The sequence below is a fragment of the Hyaloscypha bicolor genome (genome assembly GCF_002865645.1).
Source record: "Hyaloscypha bicolor E unplaced genomic scaffold K444scaffold_57, whole genome shotgun sequence".
Classification (NCBI taxonomy): Eukaryota; Fungi; Ascomycota; class Leotiomycetes; order Helotiales; family Hyaloscyphaceae; genus Hyaloscypha; species Hyaloscypha bicolor.
The window spans coordinates 128,326-147,528 of NW_020194559.1; the positions used below are offsets into that span (position 1 = coordinate 128,326).

At 49.4% G+C, this 19,203-nt stretch overlaps 10 protein-coding genes across 10 annotated transcripts; 5 read left to right on the forward strand and 5 right to left on the reverse strand.

Annotated features, from left to right (window-relative positions):
* Positions 1–40: 40 nt before the first annotated feature.
* K444DRAFT_652405 (DUF887-domain-containing protein) lies at positions 41–1,266 on the reverse strand (the record flags this gene model as incomplete). The annotated part of the gene is made up of 3 exons (XM_024885793.1): positions 1,105–1,266; positions 515–1,032; positions 41–451 (listed from the first exon to the last, which is right to left on the reverse strand). The coding sequence occupies exons 2-3, from the start codon at positions 992–994 to the stop codon at positions 41–43; spliced, it is 891 nt and encodes a 296-aa protein (XP_024737737.1). The 5' UTR covers positions 995–1,032; positions 1,105–1,266.
* Positions 1,267–2,778: 1,512 nt separating this feature from the next.
* K444DRAFT_527254 (Alpha/beta hydrolase protein) lies at positions 2,779–3,987 on the forward strand (the record flags this gene model as incomplete). The annotated part of the gene is made up of 3 exons (XM_024874621.1): positions 2,779–2,830; positions 3,114–3,182; positions 3,278–3,987. 3 exons carry the CDS (start codon positions 2,779–2,781, stop codon positions 3,985–3,987), a joined length of 831 nt encoding a protein of 276 aa, XP_024737738.1.
* Positions 3,988–4,254: 267 nt separating this feature from the next.
* Positions 4,255–5,625, reverse strand: K444DRAFT_381222 (uncharacterized protein). The gene is made up of 2 exons (XM_024872346.1): positions 4,862–5,625; positions 4,255–4,806 (listed from the first exon to the last, which is right to left on the reverse strand). The coding sequence occupies exons 1-2, from the start codon at positions 5,240–5,242 to the stop codon at positions 4,522–4,524; spliced, it is 666 nt and encodes a 221-aa protein (XP_024737739.1). The 5' UTR covers positions 5,243–5,625; the 3' UTR covers positions 4,255–4,521.
* An 846-nt stretch (positions 5,626–6,471) lies between these two features.
* On the forward strand, positions 6,472–8,370 carry K444DRAFT_662839 (uncharacterized protein). Its single transcript, XM_024886753.1, has 2 exons — positions 6,472–7,346; positions 7,407–8,370. Exons 1-2 carry the CDS (start codon positions 6,659–6,661, stop codon positions 7,913–7,915), a joined length of 1,197 nt encoding a protein of 398 aa, XP_024737740.1. The 5' UTR covers positions 6,472–6,658; the 3' UTR covers positions 7,916–8,370.
* K444DRAFT_662840 (uncharacterized protein) lies at positions 8,362–10,248 on the reverse strand. Its single transcript, XM_024886754.1, has 2 exons — positions 9,956–10,248; positions 8,362–9,884 (listed from the first exon to the last, which is right to left on the reverse strand). Exons 1-2 carry the CDS (start codon positions 10,034–10,036, stop codon positions 8,676–8,678), a joined length of 1,290 nt encoding a protein of 429 aa, XP_024737741.1. The 5' UTR covers positions 10,037–10,248; the 3' UTR covers positions 8,362–8,675.
* Positions 10,249–10,525: 277 nt separating this feature from the next.
* Positions 10,526–11,644, forward strand: K444DRAFT_527682 (uncharacterized protein; the record flags this gene model as incomplete). The annotated part of the gene is made up of 1 exon (XM_024874652.1): positions 10,526–11,644. One exon carries the CDS (start codon positions 10,526–10,528, stop codon positions 11,642–11,644), a length of 1,119 nt encoding a protein of 372 aa, XP_024737742.1.
* A 343-nt stretch (positions 11,645–11,987) lies between these two features.
* On the reverse strand, positions 11,988–13,508 carry K444DRAFT_642756 (uncharacterized protein; the record flags this gene model as incomplete). The annotated part of the gene is made up of 2 exons (XM_024884776.1): positions 11,988–12,118; positions 12,161–13,508. The coding sequence occupies 2 exons, from the start codon at positions 13,506–13,508 to the stop codon at positions 11,988–11,990; spliced, it is 1,479 nt and encodes a 492-aa protein (XP_024737743.1).
* Positions 13,509–14,111: 603 nt separating this feature from the next.
* On the forward strand, positions 14,112–14,704 carry K444DRAFT_642757 (peptidyl-prolyl cis-trans isomerase-like 1; the record flags this gene model as incomplete). The annotated part of the gene is made up of 3 exons (XM_024884777.1): positions 14,112–14,144; positions 14,200–14,241; positions 14,291–14,704. 3 exons carry the CDS (start codon positions 14,112–14,114, stop codon positions 14,702–14,704), a joined length of 489 nt encoding a protein of 162 aa, XP_024737744.1.
* A 138-nt stretch (positions 14,705–14,842) lies between these two features.
* Positions 14,843–16,642, reverse strand: K444DRAFT_381532 (uncharacterized protein). Its single transcript, XM_024872347.1, has 5 exons — positions 16,248–16,642; positions 16,165–16,181; positions 16,074–16,097; positions 15,521–16,025; positions 14,843–15,469 (listed from the first exon to the last, which is right to left on the reverse strand). The coding sequence occupies exons 1-5, from the start codon at positions 16,258–16,260 to the stop codon at positions 14,982–14,984; spliced, it is 1,047 nt and encodes a 348-aa protein (XP_024737745.1). The 5' UTR covers positions 16,261–16,642; the 3' UTR covers positions 14,843–14,981.
* K444DRAFT_527647 (uncharacterized protein) lies at positions 16,434–17,946 on the forward strand (the record flags this gene model as incomplete). The annotated part of the gene is made up of 5 exons (XM_024874649.1): positions 16,434–16,566; positions 16,619–16,652; positions 16,703–16,962; positions 17,012–17,673; positions 17,788–17,946. The coding sequence occupies 5 exons, from the start codon at positions 16,434–16,436 to the stop codon at positions 17,944–17,946; spliced, it is 1,248 nt and encodes a 415-aa protein (XP_024737746.1).
* Positions 17,947–19,203: the final 1,257 nt, after the last annotated feature.

Here is a 19,203-nt window from a genome sequence, read left to right on the forward strand (position 1 = left end):
GACCTCATTCGTCTAAAAGCCTAATAGTTATAAATCCACCTCACGCTTTCTTGTCTACCTTCACGAATCTTTTCCTGACTGCTGCAATCATCTTACCAAACCAGAAGACGTTCAGCACCTGGAGTATAACATGGCCTCCCATGTAGAGGACGACAAGCCACACCGGTAGTGACCGATCGTTTCCAAACCTCATCAGCTCGCTGTTGGTCTCAAACTTCGCGCTGTTGCTTAGGTTCAACGCGTTCCAGACGTCTCTGTAGATGTTGAAAGAGGAATACGCTCCCCAGACCAGCCGACAGCTGAAGAAAACGACCAGAAGAGTCAAGCCGTCATAAAGCTGTGCCTTGGTACCAGTCATACTAAGCTTGTCGAAGAACCAATGAATATTCAAAAATGGTGTTGAGAGCTCATATAACATAAAAACACATCCATAGTAGTTGAAAATTGGCCGCTGTGGAAAGAAAATCAGTGTTGTAAAGTTTTACTCACCAAGAGTCATCCTCAGAAAACGTACAAATCCAAGAGTGTACGTCAAAAGGCAACTCGAGGCGTGAGCCAACATGCCCAAGCCAAATACATCGAGGTAGCGAATCATGACAATCAGGTCGAAAAGGAACCATCCAGTTGCGAGAGCTTGCACAAGGCCTGCCGCTCCTGTGTAGCCCCACATCCTCTCCTCGAGGTTCATGCTCTTTCTTTCTTTATCAATCATCATTATCAATGGTGCTAGTATGGAGATTGCCACACTCTGGACCATGGAGGCACAGTGCATGTTCCATCGAAGCTTGCTCTTGTAAGAGAGTTTTGTGTAGCTGTTTGGAAGTAGGAGGCTCGACAACGGCGGCGCAAGATATGCAAATATAAAGTGGTAGAGAGCGCATGCGTACAGGATCTCGTGGATGTGGAGGGGCAGCGTGTGTAGCGAGAGGGCATCGCATACGGGCTGGACAAGTGCCTTGAGCCATGGGATCGGAGGGAGGAACGGATCGAGCATCGTGAGGCAGTCTCAGGTGGGAAAGGAAGGGATTGGAACTGGAACCCGTATCAGCAAGCGTCACTCTAGCGGATGAGCCGGATAGGATTGTACTCGGGATCCATACTTACTGAAAGCAGCTAAGAGTTTGGGTTTGAACTATACGTAGGAAATACTCCAGAAGAGAGGTTTCCCTTGGCCATTGAGGGTAGGAGAAGGGAAGACAAGAGAGGCGAGGAGAAAACAAGACGGCTAGATACGTACGCAACTGAAGACAAGCGCGAACTCTGTTCCCCCAAGCAGGAGCTATCGCGGGTCCAGGTCGGCAGTGCAAAACAGCCCAGTCCGTGTGACCCTGGGCCAAGACAAGCAGCGCGTTGGGGTTCCATCGTCAGCAACGAGGATTGAACAATGTTGAGGTTCCTGAGCCGGTAAGCTGTATCAAAGCCTTCCTAGGCCGCTTGCACAGCAGTTCGGGCAGATGTTTTCATGACGTTCTATTGCAGAAGTGCCCCGCAATTGTGAAGTTGAATTCAGCTTGAGATCTGAAGAAGTTCAGGGTCCAAATATCCCTGCAAAACCCTGACGCTAGTCCCGGATCGTTGGCGAGACTGTGCCGAACATGTGGCTGGGATTTCTGAACAACATTTTCATAGGGACCGAGTGGTCTTCCTACTCGCTGGGAGTAGCTGCTGCAGCCTGCCACTGGCAGATGGAAGGTTGAAATCAATTCTACCATGAATTATCTTCGTTGAAGTCATGCCAAAGACCGTTGATAAACTGACGACAGAATCAGTTTCATCTTGACAAACACCTCCGATTTCCATCATCATCTCCTTCGACGTGTACCGAGAGAAACCCGAGAGAAATGCGAATCTGGGTGGCTTCAGACCGCAGATTAGTTGATGGAGACACGCAGGAAAGAGGGCCGAGACGTCATGGCATTCGATCGTCCAAGTGAATGCAAGATGCTGGAGCAACTGGTGGAGAAACCGTTTCTCACTCTCCTATGTGAATCATCGCATACTCTGTGTCACGTATTATTATGCATTCGTCCCTAGGTTGCTGAATCATCACTTTACATGTGTTGTTCCATAGCGGGGTCGTTGCACAAGATTCTTTCTCATGCTGTGCTACCAAACAATTATCCGGAGACTTTCAAATTACTGTTTTTGGCCTCCAAGATTATCGAATAAAAATCCCAGTCTGTAGATAACAAAAAAGCCTCCAGTTCTAAGTCAGCAGCAAGTGCGGGGATCATTTTAGCAGCCGTCGATGAGTAATCCTGCTACGGAAACCTCTTCGAGTTCGATGCTTTCTCGTATCAGATTCCTAGATAATCAAGCTTTCAGTTCTCGTGGTCGTTAGATATGGTCTCCGTATCGTGCACGATCCATTCAGCGACGGAAACTAGCAATCGCGATGAGCTGCACAGTCCAATCTTGAACGGCCTGAGAGGATCGGAGTTGCGATCCGCTGAGCTAAACTTTCAGCTGCGAATACCTGCATGTTGAAATGCTCTAGATCGAGACAGACTCACCCCTCACTCCAAGGCTAGAATTGCAATTGGACAATTGCTGATTTCAGGGGGTCGCCTATCCGCTGCTCAACGTCCAAGTCCCTACATTGTCACCCTCCTTTTCTTGGCCATTGGTTATCACAATTCCTATCTTGGGAGTCAATATGGGACACGAGAGGGAGGAAGGTCTATAAGTATAGCCCAGCTCTTCTCACATATCTCCTCTCAACCGTCAGTCGATCCATTATCTCAAAGCCTATCACAAGAACATCCATCTCTATCCACCATGCCTTTCGTCACAACAAAAGACAAGACTGAGATTTTCTACAAGGACGTGGGTGTATTTCTTTGAGCATGGTGTTCCTCTCTCAGAGTTTCGCAACTTGTTCCACCTCTCGAGGCGGGTCTCCAGAGGAATGGACCCGTGACACCCTTCTTACCCTCCTCGACCCCTTTCTTGATAGAGAATGCTAACCCCCATATCACGTAGTGGGGTAACCAACCTATTTCATTGTTCCATAACCGGAGCTCCTTATTTCACTGGTCGGGAGAATGAGACATGCTCCCGGCTCTCTCCCGGCTCACTTCCCTCTAAAGAAACATGTTGCTAATTCGTTGAAGGCAACCCATCCGGAAAACCAGTCGTATTCTCTCATGGCTGGCCCTTGAATAGTGACAACTGGGAAAACCGTAAGTGTTGGGTAACATATCCCTTTCCTCTCTGCAATTCCCTCATGTTGTCTTCCGAGAAAGTTATATTGCCCAGTGACTTACCTATTATCCAGAAATGTTCTTCCTAGGGCAACACGGCTACCGCGTCATCGCCCATGACCGTCGCGGCCACGGACGCTCCAGCCAGCCCTGGGGCGGAAACGACATGGACACTTACTCGGATGACCTGCTCGCCGTCTTCGAGCACCTGGACATCAAAGACGCCATGCTCGTCGGGCACTCCACCGGCGGCGGCGAAGTAATCCGCTTCCTCGGCCGCCACGGCACCAGCCGCGTCTCCAAAGCCGTCATCGTCGGCGCCATTCCACCTGTCATGGTCTTAAAAGACAGCAACCCCCTCGGCCTCCCCAAGTCTGTCTTCGACGGTTTCCGCTCCGCTATGATCGCCGACCGCGCCCAATTCTTCCTCGACGTCCCAACGGGCCCGTTCTTCGGCTATAACCTCCCTGGCGCCAAGAGCTCACAGGGACTCATCCAGAGCTGGTGGCAACAAGGCATGATGTGCAGCTTCAAGAGCGCTTATGACTGCATCTCAGTCTTCTCGGAAACCGATATGACCAAGGATTTGAAGAAGATCGATATCCCGGTTTTGATTCTGCATGGGGAGTTGGATCAGATTGTGCCGATTAGGGCGTCTGCTTTGGAGGGCATTAAGCTGTTGCAGAAGGGGACGTTGAAGGTTTACCCCGGTGGGGCGCATGCGTTGCCGAATACGGCTGTTGATGAGGTTAATGGGGATTTGCTTGCTTTCTTGAAGTCTTGAGCAATGGGCTACCTGGGGCTGGCAGCTCAAACTTTGAGCCTTTCATTCGTCCTGCGTCTTTCCTTAAGTATACCGAGGTAGTGTCAATCACACTGTCCTCAACGTCCTCTCTTCCGGTACTCCTCAGCATTCAATGCGTAGCGCTTCTAGTTTCTAATTCCCTTGCCCTCATTTTGATATTGTATAACCGCCCACCCTGCAAGTCCTTCATGTGTGATATCAGCACTTGAATCTCACCCCATAGGACTGACAGTCCCCCAGCTTTATAACCGGAGGCCTCCGACTTTGCCAACTGCAGCCTGCTTCCTTACCGAATGCCTTGCATGGAGGGGTGCAACTATGCTAAGTAGTCCACGGTCGCAGACAATGTAGCAAGAGCAACACTAACACCGAAGCTCGTTTGCAGGAACCCCGCGACCGTGAAACCCGCAGAGACATCATGTTTCACCACACCATAAATCAGTCCCACCACCGTACTACAAACCAAAACCACAGCGCCAACATACCAAAAGATCTCCCATCTCCTCTCTTCGACTAATTCCAGGCCCCAGCCGCTCCCAAGCCCGTCATCCGGCCTGAGTGCGACTCTATCTTGGAGGTAGGTGGGCATCCGATTCGTGCATGCTTTCGTCCTGTACCGTTTCTCGGTGCGTGGTACATGGTCAAAAGCATATTGTGCCCAACCGGGGGTATTGATCTGATGGGCTTGGGTGCATAGAGATAATCTGGGTGGTCTTCTGGGGGCAAAGATTCTCTAACTTTCCTCTCCTCACAGGAAAAGAACTTGATATCTGCCAGAGACCCCGCATCGATTTCAAACTGCGTGAATGTTAGCTACATTCTCTTTTCTTGTTTGATTTTGAGGGATGCAGACTTGAACGAATCTGATTCTAGTAATTGTCCGCATGGAAATCCACCATTGGATTTCGCCGACTTCATGGCGATATGCTCGCTTCAAGGTTTTAAATAGATCCTCGTCATCTTGGACCTGGGCTATGTTGACGGAGATCATGACTGTTCTGTGATAATTGGATCGCAGACGACTGATACAAAGGAGGATAGATCGGATCGATGGAGGTTCTGGCGGTGATGAATCCTTATCAGGTTCGCTGGAACTTTCTGATGTCGTAGGGCTTGGTTTTCTATTTTCAATTGATCTTGGAATGATCCATCTGAATAGGACGTTGCGTTGCCATGTCCTGGAGGCCATCCAGCAACCGAGCCAGACCTCGTTTGACTGCCGGCTTTCGTACATGGAAGGGAAGATCGTTCAATAAGAGCTGGACCGAGCCAGGCACTTCTTCGTAGTAGGTGTCTTTAATCTGAGCTCCAAACCGCTCCAGAGAGAGCATTGTTAGCTGAAAAGTCAAGTGGCCATGATTGACAATCTCGCATCGATCCAAGAAGTTTCTTTCTTGCGAGCAATAGATACTTCCTTTGTGATGATTGTTCTCTCGGTCGGGCCCAGTCTTCATATCTTCGAAATTTGACATCGTAACTTCAATGGTTTTAAAAACCGGGCGCAGAGGCTTCCTTCATATACTCATTATGTGTGGACACACTCCTAAGTGAAGACACACTCTCGGACACCCATATCCTCACGTGTTCGTGCTACAAAGTAGGTTGTGTCCGCACTTAACTCATATTCCACCAACGTTGGAACTCATTCTGCGTGCGGACACCCTGCATTGTTGGCACAATATGGTAAGCGCAGACACCCTGAACATGGGACCTCAGCCACGCGATGATCGACCGAGGTTTGGATATGCGTGTGGATGTGACGAGCCGAATTCCTCGCCCCAAGAGTACGCAATGTGCCTGAAATCCTCCATAGTTGTTAAACAGTTAGTGGATCCGTGGGATGTATTTTGGCATGGATAGGATGAACGGCAAAAGATAAATGGTGCCTGCCGAACTTGCGAACGAGCCTGGAAATCGAAGATTGGTGAGCAATTTGCAATACCCCAAACTCTGAGAAGGAGCAAATGCGCTGAACTCAGAGAGATCCAACAAACACAATCATGAAAGCTCAAAGTTGGGGGGAACCAAGACACTGGGGATTTTTTCCTTCGGATTTTCTTTTCTGGCGGGGATGGTCACTTGGACAATACTGGAAGGAGAGACCGCCCTGTAATCAGCCTTGGGCGACGACCTCTAGAACACCAATGTCCCAATCATATGCTGGCCAATTGAAACCCGGATTGAGTTGGTTGGGGATGTGAGCCGCCCGGCGTAGCGCTGGCTGCATCTGCTTTGCTTTGCTTGTGGTTCTGACGTGGCTTCACGCCGTCACAATCACCTGCCTTGGGCGGTTGTCAGTCTTCTCATTCCAGGCTCATGGTTCCAACCGAATATTGTCTAGTCATGTTCCCAGAAGCATGTATTTCAAACCGCGATCAAACCACTCGGCGATATTTGAGAAGGATGACGCGAAAGCTTCAAATGAAGAGGTTTGGGCATCCCAGGCCTGTGGCAGCCCCACAGTGGCTAGTTCTAGAATTCCCCTGTGGCTGAGCTAGACTCGATTTCCAGCGATCATCAAAACCCCTGAAAACGCGAAATGACACGCTGCAATGCGCCACTCTCTCTCTCTCTGACATCAATTATTCCCAAAGTTTTCCATTGCTCGACGATTGTCCATCTGCGTTGAAAATGGGGTTTTTGATACAAAATGACCTCCCTTGAAACTCTCATTCAAGGAGCAAGTATCCCCGAACTCAAAGAAGCTCTCAGACAATTCGAGGCAAGGTGTCCCAGGAGCAACGAGTTATCTCATATGTTGTTAGGGCTGTTGGAATCCGAAGAGAAAAACAGTAAAGATGGGCTGAAGGGTGTGGTTGAAGGTGTTTGTGAGAGCTTTGAAGAGTGTGGGGAGATCGTCCGTGAGTTGTTGGGTGACGAGGATGAATTTCCAGGGCGAAACTGCATTCTTAATTTCAGCTCAGGGGAAGAAGGAGATTCCGAGAACGAAGCTACGAGAAGAAAAAGCAAGCAAAAAGGCAAGAGGAAACGAGATCTACTTTCCTCCCCACCAAAGCGAAAGGAGATGAAGAAGATCAAGAATACTCATCAAAATGAGAAGACTGCACTCTTGCCTCCAAAAATTCCAAGTTGGTGGCCAAACCTACCCATGGTTCAGATTAAGAACCGAACATCAAGCTCCAGCTCAGCAGCACCCCCAAAGAGAAAGCGTATCATAGGAGAGATCTTCGAAGCAGACAGACAGCGAAGAGAGTTGGAAGCCCAACAAGAAGCAGAGCGGCGGAGACATGAACGCGAAATCCAAGCCAGATGCGCGCAATGCAAAGCGTTCTTTCTAACAGATGACAACTGGCATGACTCATGTGTTTTCCATTCCGGTGAGTGAGATGCTGAGGCGGCCCATAAGACCAGAAGAAAAAGCCCTAATGAAGCGTTAGGGACAATGAGGCGTTACCATCCTGCAGAATCCGGCTATGATAGCAGATGGTTCTGCTGCGGACGAGAGGGAAACAACGACGGTTGTATGGAGGCGAGGCACATTGATGACAGGATTCCGGGGGAGATGGAACGGATCAAGGCTATTCGGAAGTCTGCGTGGGAGGAAGCTAGGGTTGTGGTGTATAGGAGTTGTGAGGACTGCTATAAGGACATTGTGGTCGAGTATGACACCGAGCATTCGGATGTTGAGAACATGGTGACTGATGAGGACGACTCGGTGGCTGAAGACGAGGTGCCTTTTCCCGATAAGAGCAGCGGAACTCTAGAAACAAACGGCCCAGCTCATGATGAGAATGGGCCGGCAGGTAACGGGGATGACATAGCTTCCGAGGTGGATAATTCGGCTTCTTATGATGAGGACTTGATCCTGGGTGAAGACCAGCCAGTTCTCAAGGAGGGGATTCTAGCCAGGAGATCGGTAGTCTCCCTACTTTCCCCGAGAACCTGAACTTCCCACCTCTGAGTCGAAAACGATTCCTCTGTCATTCTTGCGAGGAGGAAACTGCAGCCAAGAAATTGCAATGTAATCTATGCGGCGATCATTTCAAGGTTCTGCCGTCCCACGACGCCTATACTTCCGAGAAACCGATTTGTGGGCAGTGTGTCTGGACAAATATGTGGCTCCGGGGTGATACCTGCTGCTCGCATTGTAGAAAACTTTTGGAGTTCCAGATGCGGCCACATAGTTGGAATGAGTTTGAGGATGATGATGTTCCGCTTTGTCGAGAATGTAGGGTCGAGTTGATGGGTGAAGATGATGAGGAGTCTCTCATGGCTTCGATGGGTTGTGCTACTGTTGATTAGATTTGGATTCTGTGTTAGCTGTTAGTGCTTGTATATGGCATTGAGAGGGGCAACTTATCGGATACCTTTAGTTCAGACCGCACTATCTCGTATAATCGTAGTTAATTGATTCTTTTCTGAATACTCACATCTGCCAAATATTCAAACTTTTTGCTATGCTAGAGACCAGCTATGCCCAATGAAAGCCATTCAAGGTTCACCCAATTACAGCAAAACAAACTCTGGGGGGAAACGCTCTTTGTATTCATATGCATCCTATATCAAACGCCGCAATCCCTATGCCCAGGTCCCACCGCCAGGCCAGTACAAAGCCCAGGCCAAAAAGTGTAACGCCGCCCCATGCACGAATCCCTATTTCTGACCATGCAAGCAACCAAAACCACTACTCATCTATACGCACAAACTCATGGCGAGCTCAAAGTCTGACTGCTCTCGGATTCCTCCCTCGACTCCGGCTTCCCATTAACCTCAAGCTTCACCTTGATGGTGTCCGGTGGTAGAATGGGCGGTGGCTTTGCATCCGCCTTCACCTTTCCAACCCAATTCTTCTCATCCTTCTTCACTGGCTTGATTACCTTCTTGATAATAGGATTCTTCTTCTTATTCTTTAACGCAGCTTTTCGGTCCCAATAATCATCATCATCTTCTTCAGGTTCGACATCACTGGGTGGAGGCTTCGATTCAAAGCTCAACCCACTTGCTGAATGCTGACTTGCACTCTTCATCATGCCTGGGGCCTTGAGTTTCTTGACAAGGGGCTTCTTGATGACCTTCTTTTGCTTCTTTTGCGGCGACGAGTCGGAATCAAAATCCTCGCCAGGATCCCTCTTGTTGGGACTGCTGCGGTTTTTGTTGTTGGGCTGAGATGAAGGAGCTGGGGTGGAGTGTCGACTTCCGCCAGATGCGTATCCATTTTGGCTGCCGTTTCCGTTGCCATTCTGGATTTTCTTCAGAGCATCGCGTGAGGAATTTCTTCCACCACCACCAATGCACTTAAGCATATGCCCGTTCATACGTCTAACGGGCAGGAACTGTCCACAATGTTGACACTTGGCGTGGGGGAACGGTATAGGTTTCTGTGGACCTTCCCCTGGAGGTGGTGAAGCCGCAGGAGAGTCTTGACTTCCGGCGGGCGTGTCTTCCTTCGGTTTGAGAGGATTGACCATGTCTTTCTTCTTCTTGCCTCTGCCAGGACCCTCAGGTTGAAATGTTTGGCCATATATATCATGATGTGGTTTGTCAATAAAGGGGCGTTTCTTGCAATATTCGACTCCAGACTCAGGTTTTCTGGCCCCATTGCCGTCGGTCGGATGGAGAAGTCGAGGAAGTCCGCATTTCGAGCAGCGTAATTCGGAGGTAGTGGCAAGAGGGTTTCCTTTGAGGTAAATAGTGCCGTTTTCGTATATTGCAGCCTCCGTCTCGACTTTCCCTGCTTTTGTGCTTTCTCCGACTGGACTCGGTGAGTCGTGGGTATTGTTGGGATCTGCAAGTGTGGCTCTTTGCTGGATTATTATTGCTGCAGACGCAGCTCGAGCTATCTTCTCTTCGCGGTGGGTTTGGAGAACTATGTCGTGGATTATATTGTAGAAGACATCATCTAAGATCGCGTGTGTCTGCTAGAATCAGCCGTTTGGCCCTTTCAGGCAGCTGAAGCAGGAAAATAAATAGAAAATGAGTAAAATACCATTCCCAGCATGTTATCGTCTTTCTCGTCCTCAGCAGGAACTACAAGTCCCTTTTGCGGAAAGCTGTTGTTGGCAGACATTTTGTGCTGGGTCCAGGGGGCAGGCTGTGGTGCTGTAATCTGCGGGAAAAGGAACGTTTGCAGTGCACCGGGTGATGCAGTTGCAAGAAGATGCAAGAACGATGGAGGAGCCAAACGCCAGAGAGAGCATCTTATGGGACGGAGTTCATCGACGGCTGAACATTGTGGGAATAATTAATATTGTCGGTTGGAGGAGTGCAGTCAGGGATAATAATAAATGACTGCACGGTATTTCCGTGCTGTGGTCCTGAAACTGAGTTCAAGGCCAGGAGTCTGGCAGAATTCGGCGCTAAAATTTAAAGTTTGGTGTGCTAGCAAAGGCGGTGTCTGAAAGGAGGAACGACTGGTATGGCCATATCAAAAGAGTGTACGAAGCCAGATTGAACATTTCGCGACAACCCCTTTCTACGAAACCTCTCGACCTCCGGAGCGTGGTCCCTTGGACATAATCGAGACCTTGAGGGACCACAAAAATCTAAATCCAGCAAAATGGACGTCAATGGATCAGCAAACACGTTGAATCCTCGAGTGCAGCCCACAATCCGATCATTCTTCCAACCTCGACAGCCCAGTTACACAGCACCACCCTCTCTTCCCGTCAGCAAACCTGACACTTCACCTCCCCTAGCCTCACTCTTACAAACGCCCCCATCAGCGGCCCAAATGCCACAGAACACCACGTTAACATCGACAGTCCAACCACAACGATCCGTCACTCTCCCGCAACAAGCGACCATCTCCCCCGTCCTAGAACAACACATCCAACCGCTCCGGCGCATAAACTCCCTTCTCCTCCCAATCCACTACCCCGACTCCTTCTACCACAAAATCCTCTCTCCAGACGGCCCCATCTCCTTCTCACGAACCATACTCTGGACCTCTCCTCCCTCCACAGACTCCCCCTCCGAAACCAAAGTCATCGGCGGCATAATCTGCCGTCTCGATCCCGCCCTCTCTCCTCTCTCAACACCCCGAGCCCCCATATACCTGGAAGGGACTCACGACATCTACATCCAATCACTCGCACTCCTTTCTCCATACCGCTCAAAAGGACTAGCCGCAGAGGTATTACAGGAGATTATCGAGGCAGCGGTGATGCAGGCTTCTGCTGCCCCGATAGAGGTGAGGATTGCGAGTTTATACGCGCATGTCTGGACAGAGAATGAGGATGCTTTGAAGTGGTATGCTGCACGGGGGTTTAAGAGGGAGGAGCCAATTCTCCACGGCTATTACAGGAGGCTAAAACCGGACACTGCTTGGATTCTGAGGAGACGGTTGATGCCTACGGACCATCTTGTCAATTTACCTCTTCAAATGTCTCAATCAAGTCCGACTCCACCGCCAGCACCAATCTCAACGCCAATAGCTGCACCAGTGGCGACGAGGCCGGGGGCTCAATACTCAGCGCGATCTTTCCAAGAAAGAGGCCCAGACAGAGAATGGAACGATCTACCGGAAGATGTTCTGGGGAACGTGATGTTGAAGCCGCCTTCACATCTAGGGAGTAGAGAGGGCAGTGCAACGAGCTCGAGGAGTAGTTCGAGGAGCGGCATTGAAGGGAAGGGGAAGAAGAAGAGGGTTTATCCTGCGGCTGCTTTTGGGAGTTGATCTCCTGCTTAGCTGAGGGGGTTGTTTGAATAGAGAGCGAGACTAGGGCGTCGGCGTTGGAAACGGGGTTGAAAACTATAGACGGAATGGAGGCATTAATGATTGATGCATAGATCTAGAGACACTGGGTTAGGCTCCTATAGATTTGGAAATGGTCCGCGAGAATTTGAATGAGATTGGCCTGCTAGGGGTTATACTTTAGTAAATCCTTGGAATGGTTCCACAACTCAGCTTAAGCCAAAGAGGAACTCTCCACATCAAAACCACATTCCGCCGAAAGGTAAAAGTTTTTCATACACTGGCATTAGTTCGTTAGGCTAGGCTGTCTACAGTCGACACTCCTCTATTCGCTTTTCTCAATAACCTTCACCCTTTTTGGTTTAGGCTCCGACAGAGAAAATAGGAAAACATGATGAGCATGCTCCTCCTTGGCTTTCGCCAGTATCTTGTCAACCTTCTCGTCCATCCCCGAGCCTAACAGACTCATGAATAATCCCTCTTTCTCTTTATTCAGACCCTTCTTCTCGCCATGCTTTTCACCATCCCCCTCAACATCCAAGCTCCCATCCTCAGTATATTCCCACATCAACTTCCACTCCCCTCGAGCCAAGGCTGTGCCCCAGAGCGCACCTAATACTCCAGGAACGAGATAGAGCAAAGCAGGCTGTCCATGGTTCCAAATCCGCATCACCGTAATTGTGACCATCATGGCAATAGAATATCCAACCAAAGCAGCCTTGAAATACACCTTCGGGAACCGCGCGCCATCAGCAACGGTAACCTCCTTGCTTCCAGAAGTCCAGAACCGCTCGCCCCATTGACCGGCCGCTTCCTCATACTTGGGCTTCGCGATTTCCTTGGAGTCAGGGGTAGAGGCGGTTTTCTGTTTATGGAGGTAGTGGAGATACAGGTCAAAGCGGAGAGCAATGGAGATCATAATTCCTGGTAGTACGACGTCCCCAAGTCCGAGCATGCTGCCTCTTCCTGGGCCAGGGAAGACGAGCTTAATTGGGGCGTCAATCTTCGTTGCTACTGTCATCATCATAGGTGTATAGAAGACCATGACAACATCGTAGACGAAGAGCCCGATAAGTATCAAGGATCCAGTCCAGAAAGTGGTTGGAGACATGAGTTGCAGTGCGCCATAGCAATACCCGAAGGCGAGCAGGTTGGCGAGCCACCAGGTCTTTGCATACACGTTGTATACGACGACGGCTACGATGCCCAGAAGGAAGCCGATTACGTCGTTGAGCTTGATGTTCGTCTTGAAGCTGAACCAGCCGTGGAAGTACGCCCGGAAAATCCAGTGGTTCTTCAAGAGGGCTCGGAGGGCCCATAGTTGCTTGTTGATCGAGGCCGGGAGCTTCATGCTGGACAAGAGACCAGGGAAAGGATTTGTCTTGTCATCGAGGATCTTGCGATGAGTAGCTATTCTTGCCGGCTTGACTGGGCCCGTTTCTTGTTGAGATAGCAGAGGGTCGACGTAGAAGGTGTCCTTAGATGTTGCCCAAACAGACGGGAAGATGAATGTTGTAACAACACTCAAAAGGTCTGCAGTGAGCTTGCCCACTCCAACAACACCTATAGCCGAGAAATAGTAGTTTAAGATCTTGTTGAGGATAGCAGGATCTTCAAGCCACTTGATAATGAAGTAAAGACCAGCCAACGTGATACCAGCAAAGACAGGAAACATGATAGCATCGGACGGACTCATGCCGTCGATCAATGGCTCAACCTCCAAGTCATCATCTTCCTCCTCGGTTTGTCCCTTCTTTGGGTTGGCAGCCGATGGCGGACGGCGTAATGAGGCATGTGAGCCGATGTAGATCGGGAACAGGGCGGAAAGGAGAAGATGGATGTACATCTGTAGATGCTCTCGATGATCGTACAATCTGGCGCCCCAGTTTCCAATGAGCTGCAGTGTTTGACTGTCGCCTTGGAACAGGTCTAAGGCCCTGTCCAGAACAGAAGAGGGGTTCATGATGAGCGAAGGAAAGGTTCCGGTTTAGATCATGGGGATGCAACGTTCAGCTTGGTCAGTCAATGAGGCCAGATATTCCCAGGTAAGTCCGCCTCCTTGACTGATTGCCAGGAAAATGAAAGATAGATGTCGTTGAGGAAGGCTATCCTTGAAAGAAATACATCAAGAAGATTCCGAAAAGGTATCTTTGAAAGGTGTTGAAAAGATCGAGCAAGCTGGGTGTGGTCAACAAAATATTGACAAGGATGTTGACGAGGCGGCGTACCGAAGATTTTCCGGCCTTCAGCCTCGTCAGGTACCACGAAAAAACATCAACAACTGTTCGAACAATCAGCCTGACAATTCAACAACTTAATGATACGTCATCACAGGCCCAAAACTTCTCCCGACTGTAACTGAAATCAGATACAAGGGAATTCGCTGGCCAAGAGCAACACCATCGCCAATTCAGGCTCACTTTCCGGACCTCGATCAACAGCATTCAAAATGGCGACTAACGTTGCATTAGAGACCACGATGGTATGCTCCCCATCATTTGAGCTACCAAATCTGCAGGTACTAACTCCCAAAACAGGGCACAATAGTAGTAGAACTCTACAACGACCACGCTCCAAAGGTTTTCCCTCAGCTCCTTACCTCTCAACCCAACTAAACTCCCCTCCCAGACCTGCAAAAACTTCAGCACGCTCGCTTCAAGAGGCTACTACGACACCCTCCTCTTCCACCGCATAATTCCCTCCTTCATGATCCAAACCGGAGACCCGACAGGAACCGGACGAGGCGGCTCTTCAATCTACGGCGAGAGATTCGAAGACGAGATCTCACCCTCCTTAAAACATACCGGAGCGGGGATATTGAGTATGGCGAATAGCGGACCGAATACGAATGGGAGTCAGTTTTTTATTACTTTGGCACCCACGCCGTGGCTGGATGGAAAGCATACGATTTTTGGGAGGGTGACGAGAGGGATGGGTGTTGTCAAGAGGATGGGGCTTGTGAGGACGGGCGCAGAAGATAGACCAGTTGAGGAAGTGAGGATTGTTAGGGCGTGTATATTGGAAGGGGGTGAGGAGGCCTGATCTGAATTAAGGGATGATGATTTGGAAGGAACCACCTGCATGGCGCTCGGCCTGGACATTGTCGACTGAAAAGTTCGGCATACTGTGGCAATTGAGGGTTTAGAAGGTCGAGGTTTGGGCTTCAAACGCATAGAACAGATGGCCTCCGGAAGAATGACTCAGATGAACAGCACCAGTACGCTCAGGACGCCGATATTCTACTCAAAATCTCTCCAAACGCCCCGAGTTGTCCCGTATGTACATCTCTCATTGACCAGAAGCTCCGTATGGACAAATCTCACGACACAGTTCCCGACTTCTGACCTGGCAACCTCCAAGCAACCAAGTCGTCTCGAACATCGAACTCATCTACCTCCTTCGCCTTTCTAAACCCCGTTCTTCCTCTCTCGGAGCTTTCAGAAGAAGTATCAAGCCCATTCGCCGAATCTGGCCCCAGTGATTCACGACTGCCGTTATGTTTATGACCCAACCTAATTTTATTCCTCGCTACCGTGATCGTAGACTGTGAATGAGAGCTAGCCCCTGACAGATTTCTGTGATGCCGATGTAGATGCTCATCACTCGCACTATTCTCATCGATCACGCGAGGTGTGGCTGGCTTTTCGTTCTTCTCGTATTTCCATCCGTCTCCCCCATTGAAGATATCTTCAATGCATTTATCGGCTGGTAATTCTGACGAATTTGCGGCCCAGGATGCTGCTAGTGCTCGGCGATACATATCTTGCAGCTCGCCATGATCTCTGGACTTGCTTATCGAAGGCATGTCTACCCATCATCAGTATACCATTCCAGAGGCTAGAAATTAATACCCACGACCAACATCATCTTGTTCCGCCTGTTCCCCCGCCATAATCCCCGCAATGCCCCCAAAAACAGGCGCGGTCTTCAACGGCGGCGCTGTAAAGTTCCTCTCCCCATCAATCTGCTTCATCGTAATCCCAATCTTCAACGTACTATTAATCTTGCTCTCCTGCATCAAATATCTCCTCATCACACCCTCCTCGCCATCCGGGCCCATCTCACTGTCCTCGACATATTCGGCCAGATTCAACGTCACATGTCCCAACGTTATCTTCTCGCCTCGCACACCAGAGCCATAGTCTTGTACCACTTCGAAATTGATAAGGCATTCTTGGAGCTTGTTGGATTTGTCAATTGTGAGTCGCACGGGGATTGTTCGTGAATAGTCCCAGGCGACTTTATGGTCTTTTATCGGTGCTCGTTCTGTTCGTCCGCGGTGCTCGGCGGAGGTGGACGAAGGGAGGTGCCATTTTATATAGGATGTTCCGGTGACGAGGGGGACATTGTTGAGGTCGATTACCTGTCTTTATTAGCCTCGGAATATCTCGGCAGGCTCTTACAGACGCACTCTAAGAATCAGCTCAAATTTCGGCTATGAAAGATGTCAGTATTGGTCCTGCTGAAGCTCCGGCGCATGGAGATGAGAGGGGCTGACATACCCTTCGGGCTTTGGATACTAGCAAGTTGGAGAGCATTGTGAGTCATTGTTCAAGATTTGGATGCATTGAGGGAATTGACTTACTTAGAGGATTCATATTCAAAATATGCAGGAATGCGAACCTTTGTGCGGAAGGCGCGATGTTGTGTCTCTCATTCTTGATTGAAGTTGGGATGCTCGGATGCGAGGCTGGAAGGCATGACGTCTCGCGTAAATCCGTTATCAGCCTTCTCCTTCTCCTCCCCTTCCAACTACATCTCCAGTCATGTGATGGAGATTTCGGGGGATGCCATTGCGGAGGTGGTGTTGAAAGAGTTTGAGAAGTGGCCTGCAAAAAGGAAACCTTTGGTGAGAAGTGATGGTGCGAAAGAATGGGTGCCGTTGAGTGGGATTGTGGCGCAAGGTTTTCCCCTGAATTGGCTGGCTGAAGATCATGAAGCTGATATGTGGGGTAGACCAACAAGGGCGTCTGACTTGTTTAGCAGCGGCGTATGAATAGTTCTAGCTATGGAATGGCATTCGTGCTGATGTGTTGTCAGAACTGGCATGAAATGCCTTCCACACAACAAAATCTCACAGGCACAAGGAGTCACTATCCATGATTGGCATGCCGAGATCTTGGCGATTCGATCTCTCAACCGTATCTTACTTCAAGAATGCGATTCTCTGGTTAAGTCAGATCATACATCAAATAAGTTCATTCGCCGCAGAAGTCGGGACGAAAAGACCGAGAACCATTTCCAACCATTCGCTCTCAATGATGGTATCAGTCTCCACATGTATTGCTCAGAAGCTCCATGTCAGCCTTACAGAACCATGCTCATAAACATTTGCTGACACACTCTGAGGCGGTGATGCAAGTATGGAGCTTACGATGGCAGCCCAAGAAGATTCTACACCATGGGAAACGCCTGCACTAGCCAACATCACGGTCCCTTCCGCATCTCCCAGTCAGCAATCCCTTCTCCGCGGCCGCGGCTACTTTTCTGCCCTTGGCCAAGTTAGAGGCAAACCCTCTCGCCCCGATGCTCCACAGACCCTCTCAAAATCATGCTCGGACAAGCTCGCCCTCAAGCAGTCCACCTCTCTACTCTCCTCGATCACATCTCTACTAATCTCACCTCAAAACACCTACCTTACTACCCTTGTCCTGCCATCATCCCAATACTCGGAAACCGCATGCACACGAGCCTTCTCGTCCTCCGGAAGACTTGCCTCTCTCAAAGAACGGACATGGGAAGGCGGCTACCACTTCCAAGAATTCAGAATCCTGACCACGGAAAAGCAATTCCCGTACTCTAGGAGGCAAGTGCTGAAAGCTGGAGAGAAACTGGTCCCGAGTAACCTCGCATCAATATCGGGGACTCATCCCAACGACAGCGAGACGTTGATAGGTGGAACCCTTCAAGGACGCAAGCAATTTTCTTTGCCTGGCGCGAGTCGAGTTTGCAAGAGGCGAATGTGGCAATTCGCTCTAAGTCTCGCAGCGATTTCGGGCAAGAGTATTCTCGTCAATCTGGGCAATAGGAAGGATGAAGGCATTCGTGGACAGACTTTTGAGCGTTTTACTCTGAGGAACGACGCCGATGAGAACAAACTGTTGGCTGATCATCCGGTTGTACAGTGTTTAAAAGCGGACACGTATGCGGAGGTCAAGGAGGGAAAGTTGTTGGAGTCAAGAAGAAATGTTAAGAGGGAGGTTAGGGAGATGGCTTTGGAAGGGTGGGTGAGAAACGAGGGCGGTGAGGGGTTTGGTTCTGATGGGTTGATGGGTGGGAAGTGATTATTTACCCAACGAGTGATTGAGTGATTGCAAGCCTCTGCGAAGGGCAAGCCGTGTAATTTTCTCGTGGTCCAGGGGTGTGGTCGCACTGTTGGAGAACGTTCTCTGAACGTCTCGAGGCAAAAGGTTGGCCATGGAATGAAAGTAACCTTGGTTTTCAGGAAACTAATTAACCACCCACAAGAATGACCCACTGAATACCTACGTTATTTCTCACTCTCCTCCTCTGCTTTGCATGCTAAGTTGAGAACTCAATCACTCCAATTCATGGGTAGTGCTAAATTCTGACTTAGACGCCGCATTTGGCCTGAAATAGCAGATTTCTTGCAGTAAACTAGCTGCCTGACCTCATCGACCAAATCCGTCCATGTAGAAGTAAACATCTCTTTGTGTTTACTTCCTTTATCTAATCCGGACTGCTATCCGTACCTGACGATCTATTTCTAATTTTCTTCCTCTCTGCCATTGGTTAATTTGGTTTGTGAGACGTTATATAATAATGCAAGAACTGGTTTGTGTCACTTCATTTTGGGTTAACAAGGATGAGCGAGAACTTCCATGTTTGTCTTCCAAGTTTAGTATAAGAGGAGAGACACATACCCATCATAATCTCATCATCTGCTAGACATTTTTCCTGTCCTAACAACCTCTCGATCCAAACACAACACCCCTCAAAGCACTTCCTTGGCTTCACAATAGCTGAGAATTTGGGTTAGCATCTAGCTAACTCTCCAGATGTTTAGCAGAGGCTAAGAGGTCAGGCGAAAACTGACATCTTACAAGCATTCGTATTAAAAGGTGCCTTCTTCGGCCGACGAAAGCTAAAGGTTGAATCAACATATGTGGCAAGCTTGTCGAGGTATGGGTCATGCAGCCCGAGGACACGACATCTTCGACCGATGGAGAGGTGGCTGATATGACCCTTTGCCAGCCAAAGAAACTGCACAATTTTGCTCTCGCCAACGAAGGGGATATCCGGGACTTAAGTGAAGTCATGCAACTCTCCGACGCACTCCATATACAACTGCGATGGAGCACCAAGCCGTTATCCTTCAAGATACCTAAGTCCCCCGCCACTGACCATCCGATAAGTCACCACCTTTCTGTCTCTGATTAAAGTTGGGAATCCCAGCTATCGTCACATATTCTGAAACCATTTCGGGGGTTTATTAGCACAATTTAAAGGACCAGGATAAAGCGTCCTGGTTAATTTCGTCCAGAATCAAATGTTGATCTGTTGCATTCAGGAGAAAGTCA